This window comes from Sporobolomyces koalae (genome assembly GCF_050403365.1).
Source record: "Sporobolomyces koalae JCM15063 DNA, S_koalae_JCM15063T_v1_ctg9, whole genome shotgun sequence".
Taxonomy (NCBI): Eukaryota; Fungi; Basidiomycota; class Microbotryomycetes; order Sporidiobolales; family Sporidiobolaceae; genus Sporobolomyces; species Sporobolomyces koalae.
In genome coordinates, this window is record NW_027481762.1 from 464,617 (window position 1) to 481,282 (window position 16,666).

At 51.8% G+C, this 16,666-nt stretch overlaps 7 protein-coding genes across 7 annotated transcripts; 4 read left to right on the forward strand and 3 right to left on the reverse strand.

Moving 5' to 3' along the window:
• Positions 1 to 69: 69 nt before the first annotated feature.
• Positions 70 to 6,793, forward strand: APC1 (anaphase promoting complex subunit 1; the record flags this gene model as incomplete). The annotated part of the gene is made up of 6 exons (XM_076677645.1): positions 70 to 1,910; positions 1,991 to 2,910; positions 2,986 to 3,473; positions 3,533 to 3,786; positions 3,872 to 5,214; positions 5,295 to 6,793. The coding sequence occupies 6 exons, from the start codon at positions 70 to 72 to the stop codon at positions 6,791 to 6,793; spliced, it is 6,345 nt and encodes a 2,114-aa protein (XP_076535343.1).
• Positions 6,794 to 6,893: 100 nt separating this feature from the next.
• Positions 6,894 to 8,911, reverse strand: JCM15063_002546 (uncharacterized protein; the record flags this gene model as incomplete). Its single annotated transcript, XM_076677646.1, has 12 exons — positions 6,894 to 6,923; positions 6,986 to 7,089; positions 7,166 to 7,312; positions 7,417 to 7,477; positions 7,543 to 7,621; positions 7,753 to 7,841; positions 7,918 to 8,108; positions 8,168 to 8,294; positions 8,358 to 8,414; positions 8,502 to 8,568; positions 8,643 to 8,764; positions 8,861 to 8,911. The coding sequence occupies 12 exons, from the start codon at positions 8,909 to 8,911 to the stop codon at positions 6,894 to 6,896; spliced, it is 1,125 nt and encodes a 374-aa protein (XP_076535344.1).
• Positions 8,912 to 9,193: 282 nt separating this feature from the next.
• JCM15063_002547 (uncharacterized protein) lies at positions 9,194 to 10,228 on the reverse strand (the record flags this gene model as incomplete). The annotated part of the gene is made up of 7 exons (XM_076677647.1): positions 9,194 to 9,208; positions 9,281 to 9,338; positions 9,412 to 9,491; positions 9,572 to 9,706; positions 9,765 to 9,785; positions 9,861 to 10,126; positions 10,192 to 10,228. The coding sequence occupies 7 exons, from the start codon at positions 10,226 to 10,228 to the stop codon at positions 9,194 to 9,196; spliced, it is 612 nt and encodes a 203-aa protein (XP_076535345.1).
• A 124-nt stretch (positions 10,229 to 10,352) lies between these two features.
• JCM15063_002548 (WD40 repeat domain-containing protein) lies at positions 10,353 to 12,319 on the forward strand (the record flags this gene model as incomplete). Its single annotated transcript, XM_076677648.1, has 9 exons — positions 10,353 to 10,523; positions 10,593 to 10,697; positions 10,757 to 10,902; positions 10,964 to 11,228; positions 11,301 to 11,467; positions 11,539 to 11,748; positions 11,827 to 11,899; positions 11,977 to 12,112; positions 12,198 to 12,319. 9 exons carry the CDS (start codon positions 10,353 to 10,355, stop codon positions 12,317 to 12,319), a joined length of 1,395 nt encoding a protein of 464 aa, XP_076535346.1.
• A 393-nt stretch (positions 12,320 to 12,712) lies between these two features.
• Positions 12,713 to 14,211, forward strand: JCM15063_002549 (uncharacterized protein; the record flags this gene model as incomplete). Its single annotated transcript, XM_076677649.1, has 6 exons — positions 12,713 to 12,807; positions 12,984 to 13,119; positions 13,206 to 13,230; positions 13,323 to 13,447; positions 13,517 to 13,682; positions 13,751 to 14,211. The coding sequence occupies 6 exons, from the start codon at positions 12,713 to 12,715 to the stop codon at positions 14,209 to 14,211; spliced, it is 1,008 nt and encodes a 335-aa protein (XP_076535347.1).
• Positions 14,212 to 14,301: 90 nt separating this feature from the next.
• On the reverse strand, positions 14,302 to 15,129 carry HEM4 (uroporphyrinogen-III synthase HEM4; the record flags this gene model as incomplete). Its single annotated transcript, XM_076677650.1, has 1 exon — positions 14,302 to 15,129. One exon carries the CDS (start codon positions 15,127 to 15,129, stop codon positions 14,302 to 14,304), a length of 828 nt encoding a protein of 275 aa, XP_076535348.1.
• Positions 15,130 to 15,270: 141 nt separating this feature from the next.
• On the forward strand, positions 15,271 to 16,546 carry CTP1 (Ctp1p; the record flags this gene model as incomplete). Its single annotated transcript, XM_076677651.1, has 6 exons — positions 15,271 to 15,294; positions 15,380 to 15,458; positions 15,536 to 15,833; positions 15,898 to 16,185; positions 16,260 to 16,435; positions 16,515 to 16,546. 6 exons carry the CDS (start codon positions 15,271 to 15,273, stop codon positions 16,544 to 16,546), a joined length of 897 nt encoding a protein of 298 aa, XP_076535349.1.
• Positions 16,547 to 16,666: the final 120 nt, after the last annotated feature.

Genomic DNA, 16,666 nt, shown 5'->3' on the forward strand with positions numbered 1-16,666 from the left:
TCGCCAATCCTCGGGGCTTGCTTGCGCCGCCGTTTCGCCTCGCCGAGATCAAGGAGGACACCGGTGATCATGGTGGTTCGAGTTTCGCGAGCGACTCGGCTCGACCATCAAATCGAACCGACAACGACATTCTCGTCACCTCCGTCTCTCGCTCGGTTGTACAACTTGCCCACAAACTTGTTCAATGACAACGAGTCTACAATCGTGACCGACAACAAAGGGAGATCGAGAACATTGAAGGAAACGTTGATCGCGACTTCTCGTCAACTTGATGCACCTTCGCTACCGACTAGAACGGGAACGAACACGAAACAGAAGAACAGGATCTTCGTTCCACAAGATCTCGTACCACAAGGTTCGAGAGGATCTTTGCATCAACTTTCGTGGTCAGGTTCAACCGTCGAATGGATCTCATCTCATCCAAACCCTTCAGGGTTGTCATCCCGTGCGAGAACGACCATCGAGATGAAGTGGAATCATGATCGAGTTGGGCAACCGATCGAACATGTGTGTTTCGTCCGCTTCGAACAACCTGAACCTGAACCCGGTTCTTCGCAACCTCGAACGACTGTCGATCGTTTCCCTCTATCAGAGCACGATGTTCCCTTGTGGGGCCCATACAGAACTCGACTTGGACAACGTCAAGGGGAGGGCAAGAAGGAATGGTCTGATGAAGCACTCAAACTCCCCCTCGACCCTCCGATCCCTTCGTCATCATCCCCTCGCCCTGCTGCGACCGCCTCGAACAGGAAACAACTCGATTCGTACTTGTTGATCGTTTTGAAAACTCTCGCGTTCCTCCACCCCATCTCTCCCGCGTCTGCTCCGACATCCACAGCAACACCAACCTCTTCGTCCTCTCGACAGCAAGAGGAGCAAGGAGGGATTCCGTTACACTTGCCGTTCAAAGTCGCTCGGGTGTTCCCCCTCGAGCAAGGTGGGATCCTGTTCGAACGGGCCCGGGAAGGGTTGAAAGAGGTGTTCCCGTACGATGATCGGACTACGACGACCGAACTCGATCCCGGTTCACCATCGAACACGATCCCGACGTGGTGGATTCTCAATGAACGCGATGGAGTGTATGGAGAATTGAAACCGTGCAGGGTCGCTGCTGCTCGAAACGATTCTCAAACCCTCGCTTCTGAGTCGAATGATCAAACGATGCAAGATCTCGACGAACGATTCGTGTTTGTTTCGACTCACGATCATCGAAGGAGAGGGTTCAGGATCGCAGTGAGTGTCCATGAACCCGACAGGAAGGTCAAAGTGTGGCAATACGATTCGGTTCAGAAAGAATCGACCAGTCCAACTCTCGAACCCTTCGATTCTGGTACTGCCACTGCTCATACTGGAGAAGGTGATCTAGGGTCTACTGGTGCAACGACTCCTGTTCCGACCAGTCGAACTCGAAGACCGAGACGTTCAGTCCGACTGTCTCTCTCTCAACATCATGATCCAAACGAGACTTCGCTCGAACTTGGTACCTCTATGTCGAATGATCATCATCATCTTCGTCATCACAACACGTCAGGTTCGAGGAGAACAAACCTTGCCATGACGACGGACCCTCTCGTCATGCTCAACTCGTTGTCCCCTCCGATCTGCAAGGATGTCGAACCGATGTATCGACGTACGAGTCTCACTCGAAACGATCTCAGCGTCACGATGGATCGTATGGCCCTCTCGCAAGGGTCTTCAGTTGGAGGGGTAGTCCCTCCGACATTGTCAACTACCCCAGGAAGAGGAGGAGCAGGAGGAGATCTGTTGTTGTCCATGATGGATCGGGAAGCGACCATGTATTTGGGAGAAGACGAATGGGTCGACAAGAACCATCACGTACGTTCTCCTGGAGTCGAAATCGATTCAACCTTTACGTGCATTTGGCAGGGGGATCTCGAACCGGGCGTCGAGTCAGTTTTTGCATTCCCTCTCTCTCACAATCTTGCTCTGCTGTTTCGACTGAGCTCTTGTTGTTTTTCCTCTGCTACAGTTCGAAAGACATCAAAGTCTGTCTGTTTGATCAAACTCGTTCGAATCGGGAAGCGACTTTGGCGATTCACCTACCATCGACCAACCGAGTCCTGATACTCTCGCTCACGTCTGATGAGGTCAATCGTCATGACGGATCCTCGTCTACCAGCACGAGTTCGACTTTGCCAAAAACCAAATGTGAACCGATCAAACAGCTCAACGCGATTGATATATGTCCGGTCATCGCGACCCGACCCAACGTGCAGGATCTCTTGATGGTCAACGAACGAGGTCAATCCGAACTCGTCGCGATGCGAGGGATGAGCCTTGGACCTCTCTCTACGGAAGCGATCACGGCGCATGAATCGACCGGAATCGAATCTGACGGAGGAAGCAATATCGTCCTGGCCAACCACAAAAGTTTCGTTCAACTCGAATTCGAGATGGATCCGTTGGGACAGACCGTATTGGAAACGATCGCGCAAGTGTACGACTCGGATCGGTTCGAGTCGTTCCTCTCAAAGGTCATGCTACAAACTCGGAACGAGACCGGCCGAGGGTACGATCGAGTCAAGGCAGTCCTAGAATCGACGTATGGATTCGGTCACGACTTGACTGGTTCGACTATTACGAAAAGGTCGTCATCATCTCCAGATCCGTTCTTGAGCCGACTTCGACGTTCGAACACGCACACCGCTCAGACGCCAAGTCGACCTGCTACGAGCGGCGGCAACGTCGAGCTGGTTCCAGCCGACTTTTCAATTCTGTATGCTCTACACCTCGTGGTACAGTCGCTGCGGTTGCGCATTTCGACTAGTCGGGACGCGTTCAAACTTGCGAGGCTCGTGGCCAAGATTGCTGCTGCAGTCGGAGCGAAAGGATGGCTTGACGAGTATATCAGGACTTGGGGACCACATGTCGCTCGATTCCCGCTTAATCGTGAGTCTTGTTTTCTCTCTACCTGATTGCGAAACAATGCATTGCATTTTCTGATAATCTCCTGCTCTGCGCCAGAGGGATCCGCTTCGCCTTGGTTGGGGTTGCTACCGAAGATCCCGCCCAACATCTTCAATCACTTGTTCAACATCCTTTCATATCGGCTCCCACCGGATTCGTCCAGCTTCTCGATCGAGTTCATCAACAAACTGTTCTCGATCTCGAACGCTTGCCTGTACTATGGCGAGACGTCGCAACCTTTGTCAGTTCTGACTGACATGATCCGAATCTACTCCGACATGTCGCCTGCATCGACAACGGCGACATCTGCAAGCGCAACTGAACGAGCGCACCGTACGATCATGCAAATTCACGGGTTGGGATGGACGAGGGCTACTCTCAAGGACGTACCGGTTGGAATCGTGCTCCCGATCAGAGAGGCTATCAGGACATGCCAATTGGATCCACCCGAACCAGACGGCGATGAAAGTCGTGAGGGTATGTGGGAGCTCATAGGCCGACGAGAGTTGGAACCCATGCCGAATAAGAAAGTTTGGTCGAACCAGGTAAGTTCTTGATCCGTTCATTGCACTTCTTCTTTGCGATATCGACGTGCTCTCTGCAGAGTCACGGACGACAGCGAACCCGAGAGCGGATTGAATCGTTCGATATGGATGCTCTCGCACAAGAGGTCGAACAATGCGTCGCCTCCGGCACTGCCGAAGCAACAAGATCGGACCGTCTGTCGACTCGAGATCGATCGGCTCTCGCGCACGTCCCGCTCGCTGCCCGATTTAACGAGGACAAGAGGCTGGAGGAAGTCGCGAGAATGTTGCAATTTGTCGAACCGGTCGTGATTGCTCCTGGCGAGAAAACATTGTCAGTTTCGCCAACGATTCGTGTGTGTTTCGAAAAGATTCGACAGGTGGCTGACTACAGGCTCCTTGTTCCGCTGTCGAAACAGAGATCAGCTAACTCCGCAAGTGCAGCAGAGCATCCTCAGCGCTCTGTCGCATAGAACATTCGCCCTGCCCATCGGTGCTGCCATGTACCACCTTTCATCGCTGTCGTCTCCGACATCCCTTTCCGACACACTCGACGTTCCAAAAGTCAATACAAGCGCACGTATCGTACCAATGTCGTCTCCCGTCGGATTGGTCGAGAAAGAACGTGACCCAGCAGCAGCGGCCGTGCCCGATCGAGCAGAATGGCCAGACTTCCATTCGGGAGTCGCAACTGCACTACGACTCGGCACGGATGCAACGACACCAATGGATGCCTCGCAACTCTCGTTCAATCGGCCCGCTGAACTCGACGCAAGGCATGCGGGTTTGCTGCTTGGGTTGGGACTCAACGGACATCTCGGCTCCATGTTGAGCAGTCAAGCGTACGAATACCTCAAGGCGAAACACGACCCTACTTCAGTTGCAATCCTGCTCGGTCTCGCCGTAACCTACCTTGGCACGAGTGATCCAACTGTCACGTCTGTCATCTCGATTCACCTCCCGGCATTGCACCCACCTCGATCATCCTCCCTTAACGTGTCGGGCATGACCAAATCAGCCGCTGCTGTTGCGCTCGGCTTGTTGCACTTTGGCACGGCGAGAAGAAGCCTGGCGGACGTCATGGTTCGGGAGCTGTGCGCAATCAGGATCACAACTGTCGAGGATGCAGCGGCGAGCCGAGAAGCATATGCTTTGTCGTGCGGGTTCTCCTTTGGATTCATCATGCTCGGACGAGGCAACCGTGCCAGTACATCAGACGCGAACACCAGCGCGAGTGAGGTTGACCTCCTCCGCGTGTTCCGCGCCCTGATCCTCGGCGAGCATAGCAAACCATTACCAGGCGCGTTCTATTCTGCGACTTCGGCCTCGGCTCCAATCGATGTCAATATCACGTCTTCAGCTGCGACCATTGCGCTCGCACTCATGTTCATCCGGTCCGAGCGTCAAGACGTCGCTGACATTTTCGAGATTCCCGATTCGCCCTGCCGACTCGACTATGTCCGATCGGACGTCTTGCTTCTGCGCTCTCTCGCTCGAAGCCTCGTCATGTGGAACTCGGTCACACCCACGAAAGAATGGATCGAATCGACCTTGCCGGCATTCCTTGCCGACATCGATCCAATCTCGGGAACACGCTCGAACCTCAAGACGGTCGATCCTGAATTGCATGTCGCGAGGTGGAGCATCATCGCCGGCGCATGTTTCGCGGCAGGTTTCAAATTCGCCGGCACGGCGACGGCGGAAGCACATGCTACCCTGATCCACTACATGGACCGCTTGACGCGCGCGTGCTACGCAAAAGGTCAGTCCCGATCGTCTCTCTCGCTTCCGATGCTGCAGAGAGCTTCAACTGAGATCGGCATTCTCCCTTATCCGTTATAGCTGCAACTGTTGAAGCCAAGATCAAGCGACACTCGCTGCGAACCTGTCTAGGCGCTGTCTCGATTGCCCTCGCGATGGTCATGGCCGGAACGGGCGAGCTCAACGTGCTGCGCCGGCTTCGAGTAGCCCACGGACACCTGAGCGAGGGGTTGACGTACGGCTACCACTTGTCGACGCACATGGCACTCGGTCTTCTCTTTCTCGGAGAAGCCAAGTACACCCTCTCGAACTCGAATGGCGCGATCGCGACTCTCCTCCTCGCCCTCTTTCCGATCTTCCCAGCCCATTCGACGGACAACCGGGCGCACTTGCAAGCGTATCGTCACCTGTGGGCGCTTGCGGCCGAACCCAGATATCTCGAAGCGCGCGACATCGATTCGAATGAGCCCGTGTTCCTGCCCGTGCGATTGCGTCTCGCCGACCTCAGCGATGGTCGGTCGGGCAAGCCACAGAGCAAAATCGAAGTCAAGGCAAAGCAGCTTGTCGCGCCGACGCTCATTCCGGATCTTCGATCACTCGACTCGATTCAGGTCGAGTCGCCACGATACTGGGGGTTCACGCTCCGACTCGCTTCGAATCCGGCGCAATTCGAGAGGTTCCTGCGCGACAGCACGTTGTATGTCAAGCGACGTACTGGACATCTCTCCTACGCGCAGGACCCCCGCGGCATCCGAAGCATCTTTACGCGGTCCAAGAGCGAAACGGGCTCGTCTGTGTACGATTTTGGAGAGACGGCGAGAATGCTCAACCCCTCGTCCTCAGGGTTGCGCGATTTCGTTGCAGCGTTCTCAGACGATGTCGAAGCGATCGCCGCAACCCAACACCTGTGTGTCCCTCTTGAATCCGAGCGATCGCCATCCGCATTCGAAGCGTTCTGCGCGTCCGTCCTGCTCGAATGCTTGACCAAGGACAAACGAGACATTACCCACGTGTATCACTCGATCTTTCACTCCCACTCGATCTTGTCACGAACGCAAATCGAACCTTGGAGTTCCGAACACCTTGTCGCGGCTGAACAACTTGAACTCGTGGTCGAATTCTATCACCGTGGCATCTTCAAGTCATTGTTCGCGTCGAGATCGAGATCCACTTCATCAACTTCTGGATCGAGTTCAACAACGTCGTCATCGTCCTCGAGGGAACCGCTTCTCAATTCCGCGTTCATCGATCATGTCTCGAATACGCTCGCGTCACACTTGAAAGGTTCACCTTCGAGTTTGAACCGATACCTAGAAGGTCCCGAATCGACATTCTCCAACTTGGACCCGACGTTCGATTCGGAACAAACTCGACTCGCGTTCGAGATCAGATCCGAAGGAGTTCCTGATGTTGCTGCGCTCGTTCAACTGCGTCGATCGGTTCGAACGGCAAGAGACGAGGGAGCGGGACCGCAAGAAGTGGAGTTGATCCTACAGCGAACGGCAAAGACTCTCGAATTGGAAGGCAAGAAGAGTTGGTCGAGACGAGTTTCGACGCTTCTCAGCCGATTGACCAATTGATCACTTGAATTCACGCAATCTACAACAATGGACACTACTGAGAGAAGTGTTTGGCAATTGACGACAGTCATTCTGAGAGGAGAGGAATGGATATACGCTTTCAAACGAATTTACCGATCTGCTCGCCCACCTGCAGGAAGCTCTTGGTCAGCATCTAGAGAGTTTAAACAGCTCCAAGATAGAGGAACGAACTCGGATCGCAGTCTCGAGCTTGTTCTTGGAATTGTCTAACAAGTCTCGATCCCATTCGACCGAACCGTGAGGGACCAACATGACGATAGTCGAACCTCCATAAGCTGTCACCGACCGTTCAAAAAACATTCAAGAAACTGAAAAGCAGGGAAAAATCGAAACAAGAGAATTATGAAATACCGAAATATCCAAGTTCGTCTCCACGGCTGACTGTTTGATTTTGGGTGACTGTCTGTACGATCGATCCGACGAGCATGGCGCCGATCTGAACAAACGCAACTTGGATCGGGGTCGAGTCGGGACCTCGAGATGCAGAGAGCGTCGTAACTATCCAATTTTGAGGTCGATTTCGTTAGCCTTGTCCAAGTTCCCTACCTACGAAAGAGAGGAGACACGAGGATCTCATGACGGGCAAAAGTTATCCAACTGACCATCTCGTTTGTTTGCGGTAAACACGGGTAGGTCTTCGTTCACCGCGCAAGGGTTGACCGTCTGTTTCGCGAGCATGTCGTCAGAGAATCGTCAAAAGGGCAATGATATGGTATTCGCTAACATACATAGTACTGGCCTGGAATGTGGGTCGTGGATTCAACCGTAGCAGTTACAGGAGAGTGATACCTGTGGTAATCGGCAGGTCTGAAAGACAGGGAAAGAGGAACAGGAGATGGAAGACAGCGGTCAGGACTCTTTTTCGTCTCAGAACACCGAATTCCAAGCTGGGTGCGAAAGGGGAAAGAGGAGAGATAATTGGAGACAACATGGCTCACGCTAGACGGAAAATGACGACGGAACCGTTCTCGAACGTGTTTGCGAGCGAATCGTCTTGCAACAACGAAGCGATAGTAAAGTTTCGATCCTAAATATTTCACAGGGGAGGGAAAGCGAGATGTCAGAAGCGACCCCCTGATCTTGGGGGAAATTGGCAAACGAACCTTGATCCAAAACTCTTTCGCGCTGTCGACCGTTTCAAACACGGTCAATCGACAGTCTGCTCCCGAACTGACGATTTTCGGATCTTGAGGGTTCGATGGAGGTCTCGCATTCGGTCGAAGTTTGCGGTAGAAGAAGGTATTGAAGGTTGGATATTGGGTCAAATCCGGTTCGAGCAATTCTTCACAATTGACTATTCAACGACATTTGTGAGCTTGCTCCTCCGTTAGGATTTTGGTCGGGAAACCCTACTTGAATAGGTTTTGACAAAAGCTTGAATATGTTCGAGTGCTTGATCAGGCGTATCGTACGCTACTCCTTGTTTGATCGATTGAGCTTTCAACATGGCTTCAACTCGAGCGCTCTCGACAAGCTTGGTCTGTTTTCTCGCCACATCACATCAGTTCCTTGTTTGAGAGAAAGAAGAGAAAAAACTCTTAACTTGTTCTTTGCCATGATAGAGCATTTGCATTCCAATCCTGACATAGATCGGCATACTCTATCGTGGTAGAAATGTTTTGGTTCAACGAAAGGAGGAGAAAAAAAGCTGATGTCACTCGAAAGAAAAACAGAATTGGTAACTTACCTCCCATCGACGTTGTCCAGATTGACGATCGACAACCCAATTGCCCAAATGATATTTCGCTGCGATCCTATAGTTTTCCAAGTCACCTGGAAAAAAAGTCAGCAAGGGGAAAAGGGAAGTGGGGAAGAGAGAGTTTCTTACGTCTCGATCCCGGGTACGAGTTTCTTTAGCCATGCATGATGAACTGCTTGATCTGAAGGGGTATGAACATCCAACGCTGGAGGTGGATCAGTCGGTTCATGAGTGAGAGTATCGAGAACCGTCTGAAATACGACGCAAAAGTGCTACGTCAGCTGGTTGCCGATTAGCTTGTGGGGGAGGGAGCAGCTCCCGTGTCATGTAGGGAGAGAAAGACGGACAGAGTAGTCTGCTTGAGCGAATTGAGCGTCTCGAGGATGAGGTTCCGTCATCTCGTGCAGCGTAGATAGAGACAGAGCAATCGAAACGCGGGAAATTCAGAAGAGCAATCTAAAGTTGGCGACGCGCTCGCGAGTGCTGCGAGAAGGTTTCAATTTCTCTTTTGATCATATGTGCAGTACTAGCTCATTGGCACGCCTGCAGGTCTAGAACTGTCGGTCGACCGCAGGTCCCAAAGACGTGCGCGAGGCTTATGGGTACACACAAGTTCTCTCGTCTCGTTGCAATAACAAACCCGAATTTACATTGTACAACACGAGCCTCGACTCGCTCACTCACACCGGTAGGTACTAAGCACAATCTCATCAGTTTCCAGCTATACGCTTGTGCTCGGGCAGTGAGAGAGAGAAAAAAGGACTAACGGATGCTGTACCTCGCAATGCCATCCTGCTTCCAAAACTGAGAGTTTGGAACCCACCCCTTTTTGTTTTCCTCAAAACCAGTGTCAGTTGTTCCCCCCGTCTCTATCGAAGAAAGGGGTTTAGAGACTGACGGGAAATACGAGACAAAGTAAAACACGAGTGCGGCACATTGAATCGCGGCGCAAATCAGAGTCGCAAAGTACGAATGTCTCTACTCGCAGTAGATGACGGGATCAATGTCAGTCAAGAAGAAGAAGAGGAGAAGAAGGGGGAAAAGAAGAGAAAACTTGCGACGAGAGCAAAAAAGAGGGTCAAAGCCAACGATCCAAAGTACGCTCCGGTAAAGGGCAACCGTTCTTGACTGACGAGGTGCTTCAAGTGAGCGACGGGACCGGACAGGATTGAGAATCCAATCATGAACAGGATCTGCGCGTAAACAGGATCAGTGAACCGAGTAATGTGTCGAGTAGATAGAAAAGTGTACAGATCCAAGCGAGAAGGAAACCTGTATCAATACAAGCAGGTCAGTCCCGACGATGCTCTAAGAACGAGAGAGAGGGGAGGGAAAGCCAAGACTTGCGGCAAACTTGCGGGGTTTGACGGCGAGGAGGGGCAGACCGATGAAGAAGCTGAGGGCAAAGCACGCTGCGGCACCGGCAGTGCAAATCAAGAAGCCCAAGAAGCGTTCCCAGCGCGAGAGGGCAAAGTAGGCTTCTTCCTCGTTCGAGCGTTCGTTCGACCGGAGCGGGATCCCACTCGAGAGGGCGGCGGTGAAGCGTGCGAACGGGGACTGCTCGCTCGCGGCGGTTGCGGCCGAATCATCGTTCGAACCTTGTGCCCATCGGACTGAGAGGGGAAAGTCACACGTCAGAGAGAGAGATGGGCTCAAGAGAGGGAGGAAGGGGACTGACAGCCTGCGAGGTTTGTGCGAAAGTTGGACTCGGCCATGCGGTGTGACTGGCAAGTAGCGGCGAGACGAGGTGCGCCGCCTCCCACAGTTGAACTCGCGCGTCAACTCGACGAGGCGTCTCATCTCTTGACCTCGCTTCGTCATCGCACTCGGCACCAAACCATGCCCGCAGCTCCAACGGCCAACGTGCTCACGGCTGAACCAGGCTCGACGAATCAACACTTTGCGTTCGATGTCGCGTTCCCGGTCTACTCGGTCCAGTTCGCACAGGACCACCTCGTCGTGCTCGCTGGAGGCGGTGGCAGTTCTCGCACGGGAGTCAAGAATCGACTCGTTCGCTTCTCTCTCTTCCTCTCCATCTCTGTGCGAGAAAACTGAACCCCGCCTCGCGATGTGACGCAGTCCATGTACCGCATCCTCCCGACAGCGAAACAGCTCGCACTCGTGACCGAACACGAACTGTCAAAACAGGAAGACGCGCCCATGACGATTGCCATCCACCGACCCGTACGGCTTCCCGCTTCTCTCTTTGTTTCCAGTCCTAAACCCCCCACCTGGCAAGACAGAGCAAGACGATCGCAGCTGGGATCAACTCGGACCTCGAGACGCTCAAACAGGGCACCAACCACAACCTGCGCATGTTCCGTTACGATCAGGACGACCTCCTCGACCATTCCCCGGATTCACCGCCTCAACTCCCTCTCGACAACCTGTCAGTCATCGACGTCTCTCTCTCTCTTTCGGAACTCTGCCTGAATTTTGTTGTCCTGCAGGATCACCTTTGAACAGCGCAAACAGACTCTCAAATCCCTCGATCCAGACCATTACCAGAAAGTGACAACATTCTCGAGACCTCGGAACCCTTTGACCGCTCCACTGTTGGCACTTGGTTCGACCGCGTCCCAACTGTCCCTCGTGTCGCTACCCAACCTGAACGACGTCATGTCGAAAGGTCCGTTGTCTCGAGAGAACGACACGACGAGACAGTACGAAGGTGAAGAAGTGTTTGATGTCGATTTCAACGATCAAGGAGACATGGTAAATCCAAACTAATCCCACGCCTCTCGGTCCGGAAAACTGACCCACTTAAAACTCGTCTGTGATTGCAAGCTTGTCGGAACGAGTTCGACGAAATTGTGCGTGTGGTCGACCACTCCCAACGACCTCGCTCGCACAAAAGACAAACGGGAACCAGAAGAAGACGATGAAGAACCTCTGCAAGTGATCGAGAGGCCTGTATTGAAAAAGGAACTCGCTTGTACCTTCCGAGCTGCCAAGTAAGTTTTATCTCTTCCAATTGGATTGTCTCACTTAATAATGACCTCGCTTTTGTTCCAACTTTTACAAGGTTCGGTCGACAAGGAACCGCTTCAAACTTGTACACAGTCGTCAACGCAACGCCTTCTTCAACAGGAGGAGGAGGAGGAGGCAAGAAACGGAAACGTTCCGACGCAAACAAGAACAAGAAGAGTTTTGTCAGTTTGTGGGACACGAATTTGTGGAAATTGAACAAGACTCGAACGGTCGGCATGAAACCGATCACGAGTTTCGATGTCTCGTAAGTTCAGGTTGTCTCCTCCTCTTGACCCTCTCGCGGTTCTTTTCCCTGATGGCTCATGTGAAACCGATCTTGTAGTGAGGATGGGACTTTGTTGGCCTACGGATCTTCAGACCTCTCGATCGGGATTCTCGACGCAACTACGCTTCGGGTAAAAACTATCTCTCTTTGTCCCTTTTCTTCGAACCAAACCCCTGATTGTGAATTGGGATGTCAACACTCCGAAAGCCAATCATGACCATTTTGAAAGCGCACGACTTTCCTTCGACCTGTCTCAAGTTCAACCCGAACGGAACTCTGTTGGTATCGGGTTCAGCAGACAACTCGTTCAGAGTCATTGTCGTTCCCGGAGTCGATCAACGAGGTGCTTATTCCCCTTTTTTGGGTTCTTTTTTCTCTCGAAACGATCACTGATGATGATTGGGTGCTTTTTTTTCTCGAATTTTCAGGTGGAGAATCGAAAATGACGATCGTGTGGATCACGGTATTCGTCTTGTTGCTGGCCATCCTCGTTCAACAAGGGTACATTACACCAGAAACGTGGAGGATCGCAAGAGGAATCATGAACTGAAAGAACCCGTGGGGTTCTTTTTTCTGCCGAAGGGATTCGGCATTTCTCTAAGGGATATTTCCAAGTCATATGTTTACATTGGAAGGGAACAGGGGATTCCGATGGGTCCTTTCTGCTTTCGGTGATTTGGATCATTTGGTTTTTTTTTTGTTTGCTTAGTTCGTTCTTTTCGAAGATTGGGGTATTTGTATCTCTGTTCGTTACAAACATAGCCAGTTATCATTGTCGCAAATTGCTTTCACGAGATAAATCTCATTCGAGGGAAAAGAGAAAAAGGAGAGACAAAAACGCGTGAGTTCGTCATCGTCGCCGCGTCCGTTCCGTCGTCGCGATCAACCCCCGACGTTCTTCTCTCTTTTCTCCACCCAACACTCGATTCAACGCTTCCGAAAAATGTCAGATCGAGATACACTCCTGAGTATGGGATTCCCTGAATCTCATGTCGACAAGGCACTTGGATCGACTTCAAACTCGGGACTCTCACCTGCGTAAGTATCCCCTCCCCTCCTCAGCTCCTCACTCGCTTCCATAGCCTCCGACAGTACCAGTCTACCCCCCATTTTCTTGCCTGGTACAAGAGTTCAAGACTGATCCTTGTTGCGTTTACCTGCGTGCTTTTTCCCATTCTCTCTCCCCTCCCCCCACACACATATTATTCTTTCAGATTGGATTTCTTGGAGAAACATGCAGATCAATCCGAAGAATGGTGGTCTACGACAACAACAACAAGTTCAACCACAGAAAACAAGGAAGAGGATGATGATCAAGATGTTGAAATTCAAGGATCTGTTGAAGCCAAAGTCAGTTTCCCTTTTCTTTGTCTCCTGTGCTTTCTTGTATTTCGAGCGTTTCCTTCGGTGGACGAAAGCTGATTACCTTTGAATAGAGTTTGCGTTGTACCGAGTGTGGCAGTATGTCATTTCACTCTTTCTTCGCTTACTCGCGCGAAATTCAGATTGAATCAGGATTGACCCTCGTACTCGGGATTTGTGGATCAACTCAGAAACGTTCAGGAATGCCGCTCTCGCTCAATTCCATGGCACGAAATCTGGACATTCTTCATTCGAGGAAAGTACGGAAGAGATCAAACCTCTCACCGAAGAAGAGAAAGCTGAAAAACTCAAAGAGGTGAGTCTCTTCGATCGCGAAAACATGAAGAGAAAGGACTGATTTTCGAGAGGGGTTTTTTTCTGACAGTTGAGGATCAAGATGGAAGAAAAGAGAAAAGTACAAGCCAAGAAAGATGCGGAAGAAGCGAAAGCGAACGAAGCGATTCGAAGGAAAGGAGGGAAAGACGCGCAACAGATCAAACAGGAACTTCAATTGAAAGAAGCAGAGAAAGCTGCGATTCAGAGGAAGAAAGGTAAAGAGATACCTCGGGATCCACGACGCTCCAGTTGCGAGGTGATTGACGTCCTTGCGTGTTTACAGACAAGGCGGACGAGATTGCGGCGAGAAAGCGAATCAAGGATCAGATCGAAGCGGACAAACGAGCTCGGGCGGAACGTACCGCACGAGAGAAAGCTCTACGAGAAGGTCGCAACCCAGATCTTGCAGTTGAAGCCCTACGAAACCCTACCGGAGCGACCGCGAATGCTTCGACATCTCAACAACCCGTTGCTTCGACCGCTGCTCCTGCAGACAAGAAGGATTACGATCAAACGGCTAGGTTACAATTGAGGGTTCCGAATGGACCTCCAATCGTTCACACTGCTCAAGGCTCAGACACCCTCAAACAGGTTTCAGAATTCGTTACGAGTCAAACTGGGATTCAGAACCCTGGGTTCACGAGTTCGTTCCCGAGGAAAACGTTTGGTGTTCAAGACCTCGACAAGACGTTGGGAGAATTGGGATTGACTCCGAGTGCAGTCTTGATGGTTTCGGAACAGTGAAAGATACGCAATTTCTGTACCAGATCCCTTTTTTCCCTTGCAGGTTGCGGGAACGAGAGTCTGGTTGAATGATACAACAACAAAATCACTTCAAGTCTCTTTCTCTGCCAATAGTACAGCTTTTACAATCCCTTGTTCTCCAGGAACTTGGGCTACTGCATCGACGGTCACACCGTGTGATTCCAACGCATCCCTTGTCGTAGTTCCAATCGCGACAAACTTGATCTGGTCCAACCTCGTCGGATCCATGCCATGATTCCGAAGCGTGTCGATCAAGTATCCCGCTCCAACCGGAGAACACACTCCGATCCAAACTCGGTCGACAGGGTCACACGCTTCGAGATGTTTGATCAACGTTTGAGAGAATGTCGGCGAGAGGGTCGTATCGTACACTTGAACTTGTTCCAACTCGAACTCGTGTCGTTCCAAACTCGTCGGGAGGGCATCGTTCGTTCGAGTCCCTGACAACCACAACAACTTGCGAGGTGGTCGAGGTGGGTCTTTTGGTCGAGGTCGACGATTGAAATAGTCGATCACGTGACGAGCGAGATCCGCTCCAGTCCGACTCTCGTGTCCTTCGATGACCACCTCGTCGCCGTCCGAACCTTTCGAGAAGGGTTCGAGAGTTTCGAGTAACTGGGCTCGAGTGTGAGGTCCAACGACGAAATGTGGGATTCGGGACCAGGGATAAGTCTCTTGTTGCGCGAGCGCAAGTCGAAGCGTTTCGACCGCACGTTGTGAGCTCAACACGATGCCATCGAGAGTTTCCGTCGAGTTGGATGATAATCGAGCCGAAACGAGGTTCGGAGAGATGGTCGTTTCGAGAATCGGGAGGTACGAGATTTCGAGCAGAGAGTCGTTGGAACCACAAGAGGTCGATGAAAGAGCTTTGAGGAGGAGCAACCGAGCTCGACTCATGGGACTCGGGTCAGGAGCGAGAGGACCCTGGACCGGCTAGCGGCGCAAGTTGTTTGATCGCCAAAATGATATCACGACTCTCTCTTGTCATCTCGCCCTTTTCTCACGCAGCCCGATCCTCCGAGGCATACTAGAAATACGATGTCGAAAGCGACAGGAAAGAAGGTGCGTTGTCGCGAGTGTATTGGATTCGTTGACTCGCAAGGGTGTTTGATCTGAACCCCCCTCCCGTTCGTGATCCTGTTTCTAGAGTGAAGCACCTCATCTCGCGCTGTTTGCAGGAGCGACGGCAGGAGCGGTCGAAGGCGCGATCACGTACCCGTTAGAATGCAAGTGCTCTCTCTCTACTCCAACTCGCTTTCCGAGAAAGCGTTCTTTCTGACACCGTCCGTTGACCATCTATTAGACCTCAAGACTCAAACTCAATTCGCACATCGTTCAGCAACGGCGAAAGCTCCAGGATTGTGGCAGATCACGCAAACGACTTGGCAACGACAAGGGATTCGAGGATTCTATTCCGGAGTCGGGGCCCTCGTCGCCGGCAACTCGTTGAAAGCAGGAGTACGATTCTTGAGTTACGACAAGTTCAAACAACTGCTCGTCGATCGAGATGGCAAGTTGAGTGGACCGAGGTCGTTACTCGCCGGGTTGGGAGCGGGCATGTGTGAGGCCGTGTTTGCCGTCACTCCTTCCGAAACCATCAAGTTCGTTTTTTCCCATCTTCTGAAACCCAGAAGAGAATCCCTGACGCCCAAAGAACGCACAAAGGACGAAATTGATCGACGATGCGAAATCGGCCAACCCGAAATACCGAGGACTCGTGCATGGGACGCTCGAGATTGTCAAGCAAGAAGGAGTACGTGGGATCTACCGAGGGTTGGGTCCCGTTGCGGCGAGGCAAGGTGCCAATTCGGCCGTTCGATTCACGACGTATGGAACGCTCAAGAGTTTCGTCAGTGGCAATTCGAGACCTGGGGAACCATTGCCGAGTGGGATCACCTTTGGAATCGGTGCGATCGCTGGAGTCGTGACTGTGTACGCGACTATGCCCCTCGAGTGCGTTTTCTCCTACTATCACGTGATTACGCAATGTTTTGAGCGAAATGAGACTGAATAAACTCGGATAATAGTGTCATCAAGACCCGAATGCAATCGTTGGAGGCGCAGACGGCGTATCGCAATTCGTTCCACTGCGCGACGAGGATCTTTAAAGAGGAAGGCGTCACGAGATTCTGGAGAGGGGCCACTCCAAGGTTGGCACGATTGGTGCTCAGTGGTGGAATCGTGTTTACAGTCTACGAGAAAGGTACTTGCCCTTTCCATTCTCCTTATACTTCTCATCAACGAAGAAGTAGCTGATGATGCGCGTCGTCGGAGTAACGCAGTAATTGTATTGATTGGCGGACGAGCAGTCTAAGGAAAAAGAAAGCAGCCCCTGTCTATTCCCTTGTTTTTTCCCCTTTTTTCCCTTTGTGCTCATTGTCAAAACATGCTACTAGATAGATGCTAGACCTATTCAACGAATGAGCCATAAAGA